This window comes from Apaloderma vittatum, unplaced genomic scaffold (genome assembly GCF_000703405.1).
Source record: "Apaloderma vittatum isolate BGI_N311 unplaced genomic scaffold, ASM70340v1 scaffold4756, whole genome shotgun sequence".
In the NCBI taxonomy this organism is placed as follows: domain Eukaryota; kingdom Metazoa; phylum Chordata; class Aves; order Trogoniformes; family Trogonidae; genus Apaloderma; species Apaloderma vittatum.
In genome coordinates, this window is record NW_009719845.1 from 52348 (window position 1) to 61711 (window position 9364).

General features: G+C 53.3%; 1 protein-coding gene across 1 annotated transcript in view; it reads left to right on the top strand.

The window, feature by feature from the left end:
* Positions 1-7957, top strand: part of TCF7 (transcription factor 7 (T-cell specific, HMG-box)) — a gene marked incomplete at both ends in the record, with an annotated part of 60025 nt that extends 52068 nt beyond the window's left edge. Inside the window, 5 exons of the mRNA XM_009870784.1 lie at positions 4504-4614; positions 4854-5016; positions 5223-5330; positions 6776-6824; positions 7885-7957. Coding sequence (XP_009869086.1) covers positions 4504-4614; positions 4854-5016; positions 5223-5330; positions 6776-6824; positions 7885-7957 — 504 coding nt within the window. The remainder of the gene's footprint in view (positions 1-4503; positions 4615-4853; positions 5017-5222; positions 5331-6775; positions 6825-7884) is intronic.
* Positions 7958-9364: the final 1407 nt, after the last annotated feature.

The window sequence follows — 9364 nt, forward strand, 5'->3', positions numbered from 1 at the left end:
GTGGCCAGACCCCCTCCCAGTGCCGGGTGATAAAACCCCAGTAAAGCCCAGCAGAGACCTCCAGGTACAAGAACCTATTGCAAAACAGGAGAGGCAAAGTGTGTTAAAACACAGAGTAAAATGTTAGCCTTTTCTTGTGTTTTGTTTATGAATTTTCGTGTTCCAGATATTTAACCACAAGGAAACAGAGGCTGAGGCCTTTGATACAGAGTTCGGCTTCAAAGAGATTACATTTTGCCGTCTGTGCTAAATCTGCTACTCTTGGGCGATGATTTAACTCCTCATATGATGTGATTCATCCTCAGGAAAAACAAGTACTGGGGTGACTGTGCTGTAACATGAAAGAAGTAGCTGGGGGGTGAGAAAGGAGCCTAGGCTCACCGGTGGGGTGGGATGCTGCTAAGGGCAGCCCTGGGCCCTGGTTTGCACAGAGGGTTCGTCAGTCGGGTGCTGGCAGAGGGCGTTTGAGTCGCTGATTGCTGCCCCAGCGTTGGCAGGGTTTGGCATCCTCGAGCAACCTCGTCTGACGTGTCCATTAATGACTAATAGGGCAGATAAAGTAAAGCGACAAACAGCCCGACAGAGCGGAGGGCAGCGCCTCGAAGCGTGTGTGTCTCATAGAGCCTTCCTTCCCCGCTTTCGCCTATCCTGAATTTATGGAAAGAGCCCCAAAACCTCTCCCCAGATGCCCAGTCCTCAGCCGAGGCTCGGCATGCCGGTGTGGGTGGGTGCAGAAGCGCTGAAGTCCGGCAGGTTCGTGGCAGTGTTGACTCCTGTGCAGGAGGTGGCAGGGACCGTGTGCCGGGAATGCTGGTGCCAGGGATGCTTGTGCCGGGACGGCCACATGCGGGAAAGCTGCTTTTGCTCCGCGAGCCGGTAGACGGGAGCTGAGCAGAGATGGGCTTTGTTCTCCCCGAGCGCTTTGGGAGGAGGAGCTGCCATCACTCTCTGTGTAATTAGCTGGGATGACACTTGGATAAAAGCCTCCGAGAGTCCAGTCGAGTGAGTTTTGCTGATAGGAGCCCGGCAGCAAACATCAGCTGGGAGCCAGCAAATGTCGTCACTGTCCCGGTCCTGGGGCTGGTGTCACGGCAGCCCCTCTGCTGCCGTCCTGGCTGTTTTTTTCCAGCCACCGTCCCATTGCTGGGTGATACCACCTTGTAACGGTTCGTTCCCAACCATCCGGGACTGATTGTGCAGTTGGATGAATTTGCACACCAGAATGGCTCCGGACGAAGCCGCGAGTGCCCGGCACCTTTCCTGTGCCGATATCTCAGCCTCTGCAGTGATGCGTGTCGCTTCTGGATTAGCTCCGAGTGTTTTCTCGGCCCTGGGGCAGCCGCCTTCAACTTCAAAGGTTGTTTCGGCTTCCCGGGGCACGGTAGCACTTGGCTGTTTGTTGGTGTGTTTATACCCGCCGACATCTAAGGGTGGGAGAGGGCTTCTGCCTGGCAGGGTGTAAACAGAGCCCTGCCACCTCGACTGCCTTTCCTACAGACAGATCCTGCAGATTTCGGTCAAGCCAAGACACAGCAGCTCCCTGAGCAGCAAAAACAGAAACCTCCGTCCCCCCTCCCCGGCATGGCTCAAGGGCCTGACTGTCCTTATTCCTCTTTGGGGCAGAAACTGTCTTGAGGCCTGAAAAATCCCTGGCATCCAAGAGCTCAGCCCTTTGCAGGGCACCACACTTAATAATAATGGGCATTTTATTATTCTTTTTCACTTATTAGTGCTGAAAATAGCTGGTGCTGGTATTAAGCACAGCTTTATGCAGCCCAGGCAGAGGAGCAGGAGCATCGACGAGGGTTTAAGCACCCCACCGTGCCCTCCTCAGGCATCTCAGTTTCTGTGCACAGTTTTGGGCTGGGAGCATCTTTGCAGAACAAGGCAAAGTATTTTTGAGACATCTCCATATGAAAACGGGGCGGGGGGGGTGGCGGGGGGGTTCCCTTGCTGGGAACAAGGAACTTTGTGCATAGTTATTTTTAGTATCTCAGAAATAATTCCCTGCTCCAGGTCTGGTACATGCCCTGATCCCCAACATAAACCAACTTTCGAAAGAAACGTATGAAGAAGCTTTTTGGCTTGTTCAAAAATGCCGGGCATCGTTCAAAGGATGATGCCCAGGGGAAATCAAAGAATTTTTGAAGCATGTACAAGGGCAGAGTCCTTCCAGACACCGGGAGATTCTCGTGCTTGGGCATTCTCCTGGTACAGCCCGTGACTGTGCAGCTTCTTGTGCAAGCCCAGGCTTGAGGTTTTGATCAAACTTTGCTGTTTTAAGCAACTTCTTCTATGTGATAACAATAGCTCCTAATATTTCAGCATACTCCTGCATTTTGCATTGTAACAGGATAAACTCAAAGCTGGGGACGGAGGGACGTCAGAGTTGCCTCCAACCTTTGCAGGGAGGCCCAGCTTCTCCCCAGAGAAAATCCGAGTCCCGCAGTGCCCCTTTGAGCCCGGGGGACACCCTGAGCATCACCCCGAGTATCTTTAGGAAAAACCACGTAGCTGTGGATACTTTATAGACTCTTTCTTCCTGATCCCAGGCAGAGCCAGTCTGTCTATCCGCTCCCGTCATGTGGATTTAGACAGCCGTATTCGTCAGCGCTTTCTCCTGGGGCTTCTTTCTCCAGGTGAGTATGAGCTGTGTGAGGCAGGGCAGCAGCTCGGCTGGTCTCGCAGCTTGCAGTTTGTGCGGTAGGAGCTTGCAGCAGGACGGCGGCCACCCAGGGACGGTGTCCTGGTTTGGGCTAAACAGAACCACACACCTTTCCCGTGGCGGCCATGGGAAGAGAACGCGCTTTGTTGGCAGAATCCAGTCCAAAGGGTGCTCAGGGGAAGAGCGAGTATCCCGGGAGGATGCGCCACGACTGGATTTTAATCAGCAGAAGTCAAATCCAAGCCAGGAACCCCTGCTTCCTGCTCAGCATTGGGGAAAACAGAGCGAAATCCATTTTTCAAGATTTTGCTCCTTGTCACTAGCCCTCCCCCTGAAGACATCCCTGTGGCCACCACTACTGAGGTTTGCTCTGTAGAGACCAATCTTGTTTCACTTGGTCTCAGCCTTAAAAGCAGGACAGGCAGCGGTTTGCTGTCCTCCCCTCAGCATGGGTCTGTTCCCTGAGACACGAGCACAGTTTCTGCTTCCCCCCAGCCCGTCATCAGGCAGCGCGGGGCTGGCACGGCCGTGGACCAGACCCTGCACATGGGAAGGGGTCGGCAGGAGTCAGCCACGTTGCTGCCCTGCTTCCCCCTCGAATATCGAGCAGGTTGAACCAGGTAGCACAGCCCCGTGCCGTTTGTACTGCAAGTTTATGGTCACCCGTAACAAATTTTGCCCTCTGTAAATATATCCAGACCCAAGTGATGTCCCAGTGAGCAAAATACATCCCCCATAGGCAGAAATCACGGAGCACAGCCCCTCTGGTCGTGCCGGGGGGCAAAGCCCCCGTGGCTCCAGCGAGGAGGTGCCTGTGCACGCTGCGTGTGCTTTCGCTTCTGCTTCGTGTTGTCCTGGAGAGCCATTAGGGGAGGTTTCCCACAGGAAAACCATGCAAACTCTTGCCTACGCAAGCTCTTAGCCCTGCAAAAACCCCAGTCCATGCAACCCTCGACCCAGGCAAGCCCCTGGCCCTGCTAGCCCTCCTTGCTCACCGAGGCATCGCTTTGCTCGGCCTCGAAGGAGAGAGAAGAGCTAACGGTTCCCCACAGAGAGCCAGCAGCTTCCCCGAGCCCAACAAAGGAGCTCCTGCTTGCAGGATTTGGGGGTGGATTTTGCAGCGCTGCTGCAGCCGAGAAGGTACACCTGGTCAGATAAGGATCAGACTGTGCTGGTGGATTAAATTAAACAGCTTTTCTTTCTGTGCCAGCATATCTAATGAACAGTTCATCTCCCATGGGCAATTCTGCCATCTCAAGCTGCACTCATAAAGTGGCAAGCTTGGCAAAGCTGACTGCGCTGGCTTTACTCTCTAAAACTTGAGAGAGAGCTAATGAAGCCTGAAAGCTAACGAGACCTCTGGTGATCTCAGCCCCGGTGTTGGTGGAGAACATTGCTCAGGCAATGTGCACCTCCTAGAGTTGCAGTTTGGTTTGTGTTCAGACTTAGGCTGTTTCTGTTAAAAGTAAGGTGCGGGGTGGTCCTAATCTCCCCCAGCCAAACCCTGTGTTGAGTTTGTCGTTCCTTTCTAACAAGATATTGCAACAGCAGAGAGCTGAGTAGCTGAAACCGCTGGTTGAAGGCGCCCTTGATCTCGGTTGGGCTGGTTTCCTCACAGCAGCACCCGGACCCCTTTCCACCCCTCGTGGGAGGTGACCCGGGGGCAGCAGGCCCTGCCTGCCCCACGCCAGCCTGGTTCGCTTTCCGTGTCCTCTGCTTACCGTCTCGCTTCTGCCACGTCGTCAAGAGTGCCACCTCGCAACGGCATCGTCGCTCCGGCTGCCCCAGCGTCCCCGGTGCAGCCTCCCCCGGCGTGGCTCATCCGCTCTCTGTTGCAGGTTCACTCACCCGCTGATGCTGGGCTCCGGCATGCACACCACTGGCATCCCGCACCCTGCCATCGTGCCCCACTCTGGCAAGCAAGAGATGGAGCACTATGACCGAAACATGTAAGTTGGAAGTGCTAGCAGGGCTCCCCAACAGCTTTAGCACTATCCATGCTCATCTTGTTGCACTAGAGGACCTTTAAAGGTCCCTTCTGACCCAAAATATTCCATGCTTCTATGATTTAGCCCTATGAATGCTCGCGTGGGTGGGGAGGGTGGATGAGCATCGAGCTTGGTGCCACCAGGCAGCCGGGCTGGAGAGTGGCTCCGATGCGGACAGCTCCTCTTTTGGTCCCACCAAGGAAACCTCAACCAGAACCAAAGAGAGAGAAGGAAGCCAAGAAGCCCACTATCAAGAAGCCGCTGAACGCTTTCATGTTGTATATGAAAGAAATGCGGGCGAAAGTCATTGCCGAATGCACCCTGAAGGAGAGCGCTGCTATCAACCAGATCTTGGGAAGGAGGGTAAGAGCACGCAGGGCTCAGCACCCTCGTCCCAGCCCAGCGTCCCCATCCCTCGCAGCTGCTCTTAAGCACATAACAAGCATCTCCTTTCAGAACCGGGTGTTCTTAGCCCTTAAAGGCGTGGAATCGGATGTGCCCTGGGAGTGGTGGGGTGGGCTGGGAGGGGACAGCCGGGCTACATCTCACCGCCGTGCTTGTCCTTGCAGTGGCACGCGCTGTCCCGGGAGGAGCAAGCCAAGTACTACGAACTGGCTCGCAAGGAACGGCAGCTCCACATGCAGCTCTACCCGGGCTGGTCTGCCAGAGACAACTACGTGAGTGGCCGCGGCGGCTCGGACTCCTCCCCCTGGCATGGCCAGAAACTACCCCCAACCAGGGGACTGACAAACTGGCGTTTGCCAAACATCCCACCTGTCCCTGGCGATGCTGTTCCTGACGGCATGGTAGCTGTAGGAATTCACGTCTCGGGAGTATTTCAAACATCCCCTTGGCTCATTGCCTATCTATAGCGTGAATATTCTAGCCCCCCAGCTACCACAACCGTTGGTTCGCTTACTGTCCAAGCAAATACAAGTGGAAAGGAAGAGAAACTTTTAAATGATGTAGATGATCTCTGGAAACAGTTTTATGGGCTGCTTTGTGCATCTTGGGCAGTTGCTGAAACATCGTCCCAGTGGGAGCAGAGCACGGCAGGAGAAACTCGGGGTGGGATGGCCAAAGCAGATGAAGGGGGCAGCTGTCAGTATCTGGAGATCAAGGCATCATCTTTCTCCAAGACCAAATGCCTCCTCCATGGAAATCTGAGTCCCATGGCGTCCTTCATCTTGTCAGGGGTTGGTACCTTGCTCCAGAAGATGGGCTCCAAAGGCACCCAGCACCGACAAGCAGCTGCTTTCGGGTCTTGTGGTTGTTGGGAGAGATGCTTTTTCTCTCCCGAGCTTGAACAGGGAGGAGGAGGAGGAATGTAGGTCACTGGCGACATGTGATGCGGATATCGGGCAGGAAATACAGTTGCTCCCACACCGAAGAAAAAGCTTACCGCAGCTCAGAGCTTTCCACCTTCACTCAAACCACAAGAAGTCATCTAAAAAGTCACGAGTCGGAGGCAGCCCTATGAGCTGCCTGCTCCACGCAGGCCAGATTTGCTCCCACGCCACTGTGCCCTCATTAATAAGCTCGTTAGGAGACAAGCAGAGTTACTGCCTATGCTGAGTCTGAGAGGTAGCTTGGGGATAAAATTGGGTTTTCTTGTTGGTGAGGGAAGAAAACAGAAGAATGAGAGATGGGTCCAGGCGGTGAAAGCACTGAAAGAGATCTCAGGGAGGGGTTTGTAAAACTTTCTGTCCTGTTTGAAATCAGGGATGCTCCTCCTGGTAATTCTGTTCGGGTTTAAGGCACCACATTAAAGCGTGTATTGGAAATAGGGAAGGTGCTAAAATGGGACGCGTGGTTTTTAGAGGGAGGAATAAGCATCAGCATGTGTGCAAACACAAAGGCAGGTGGTTGCTTTGAGAGTTTCTCTCGGGTTTCTTCTTGAGAGCATTGAACAGGGCAGGTGGGGAGAGGGAAGGGATGTGCACGCAGATAAACTCGAGTAGTTCCTCCCGCAGTGGTTTCCAGCCCATTTCTCTCCGGAACAGGCAGAGCTGGACTCAGCCACTCGCCTGGGCAGCAGCTGCCTTCCAGCCCCAAAATTCCTGCACAGGATCCTCCCTCCTCCTGGGAACACGGACTAACAGCCTTTCTGTTGGTTTCCTAGGGGAAAAAGAAGAGACGAACACGGGAGAAGCAGCAAGATTCCAACTCAGGTAAACGCGTGCGGCTTGGTGGCGTCCCTTCGTTTCTACTCAAAGGGATAATCCAAAAACAGTTGTAGTCTTTTACCGTGTTTTCTTTTATTCTTCTGAGCTTAACTGAAGAAAGGCACCTTTTTTTTCTTTTTAAGACATGGTAAATTAATGTTTATGTGACTTTTTTGTAGACAGGTTTGAATTAGAACATGGGTAGTGTGTGAAAACTGAAAAGATTAGGTTTTGGCAAGTGCATAACTTCATATAAATCATCACGTGGTAATTTCAGCTGTTACGGACTGAAAACCAACTGCTGGTCCCACACAACAGGAGACACCAGTGGTGGCTGAATGAGGGAGCGTGAATCCAGCACAGAAATGTGTTGTTCAAATCCCGTTTACAGCATGAGAGAAAACCCAGGATGTGCCTGAAAGCCAATAAGGCTTCACCCTAATGAGTCCCATAATTAGACAGTCCATCTGCAACATTTTAGGAAAGGCCACGGAGAACAGCTTTTCCATTAAAACTGGAAGGGGAATGAGAGGGGATGGGGGCAGAGTAAAACAACCTGGGCCTGGGTCTCCTTGGTACTAACTCTGCTTTCAGCCTGCTTCTGCAACGTTTCCTCCTCTTCTTTTCCGTGCGCAGTCCGAGCTCGCTGGCAGCCCCGGTTAGTCGCTGCTGGGAAGGCAGGGAGCAGGTAAGGATGCAGACACGGGAGGCAGGCAGCGCCTCCGGGATTTGGCAGCTTTTCCAAACTTGAGAAATTCGAAGAGCCGTGAATTTCCCCGTAATTGCCCGTATTTCCCAGAGCTGAGGCCGCTTCCTAAACCTCCTTCTCCAGCTTCCAGCAGTGATCACTGATATTTGCCTAACGAGCACTTTTTTCCAGGAGAGGTGGTGCCGGCACCGTTCTGTTGCAGGAGAAAAGAAAAAAAAAAATATGATATTGGATTGTAGTCTGTTAGTCGTGTGTTAAAGTGGCTAAAATGATGTTGCCTCTTTTCTTCCTCCTGCTCCTCCTCCTCTTTGTGCCTCTGCCTTGCCCATACTCCGCCGCGCATGCTTCTGTGTTCAGATCCTGCCTCTCCTAAGAAATGCAGAGCTCGCTTTGGCCTCAACCAACAAACGGACTGGTGCGGCCCGTGCAGGTGTGTATCAGCATCTCCTCGCTGCGGGGTCGGCAGCGGCTTCGGCTCCCCGCGTCCTCCCGGAGCCATCCCAGTGCCAGCAGGGGCTGCTCCGGCCAGGCGGGGACGGGGTTTCTCCTCTGGGCATCATCAGGAGCTGTTGTCCAAGCTGCAAGGGTCAAGAGACCCAGGTTTCTTCTCCCCCTCCCTGGGGTGATGTTGGTGTAATGCTGTAGTGTCACCCGGCTGATGGACTTCCCTGGTCTTAAAAGCTTATTTCTAGGGTGGAGACATCCGTGATCCTGATGTGGGGCTTTTTTCCCCCCTGTTAGAGATCTCCTATTGCATAAATCGCACCCTAGGCCAGCAGTGAGTAGTTAAATTATTTTTTTTTCCCTATTTATATCGGGGCTAACCATGTAATTCAAGATCCAGCTCTTCTTGACCCTGAAATTTTGCAGTACCCACCATGGCTGGAGTGGAAGAGCCTCGAGCAGCAGGACAGTTTGCAAGTGCCCCGTGCCTCAGGCTTCTAGGGAACGGGCACAGCCAGGCGATAGTAAAACTTCAGTGCATGAACCAGGTGCTGCCTGGCTCGGAAAAAAAAGGCAGAAAAAGCTTTTGGGGGGCTTGTCTCCCGGACCTGGACGCCAAAACCTGGAGAGGCTCCAGCCTGGATGGAATTCTACAATCCATAAGGTGTTTTTATACCAATGCTTTGAAGACTCTTAGCAAAAGCTGCTTACTGCAAAATCATGTAGTCTACCCAAACCTGAACCCCGAAGCCGGGCTGAGAGCCCCACGCTGCGGCCCCGGGCACGGCTGCAGCTCCGCGGGCAGCTCCTCCGACTTCGCTCTGCCTTTGAACTCCTAATTCAGCTTCTCCTCTGCGCTGCTTCCCGATTAACACAGGCTGCTGAAGCGAGCGGAGACCTTGGCATGCTTTTATTTTTTAACCCTGGTTGCCGTTCCCCGTACTAACGTGCTGCTGCCAGCTCAGGGGCTCCCGTCGTACGTCTCTGCCCACCTTCCACCAGAGGATTTCCACCCCACAGGAGAGCTCAGCTGCTTAGGGCTGGGTGTTCCTGCCCTAGAGCTCCCACCCTCCTCCCCCTCACCCCTCCAGGGTGCTGTAGTTCCCAAAGAAAGAGGGATAAATCTGTGTAATAGCCACACCAGCTGTAGCCCAGTAATGTTTTCATGATCAGTAATCTGTACCATCAGATCCGCTTTTTCTCCCCCCCGCCCCATTATTTTAAATCAAATCAGTGAATCGATGGAGAGAGATTTGTACCATCTCAACCAGGTCATGGAAACTCACCATCCTGCAGCTACTCCCGAGATGTCTGTGGGAAACACAGCTTCTCCTCGGGCTCGTCTGCTCTGGGGAATTGCAACCCGTGTAAAATAACCTCAGAGTTAAATATT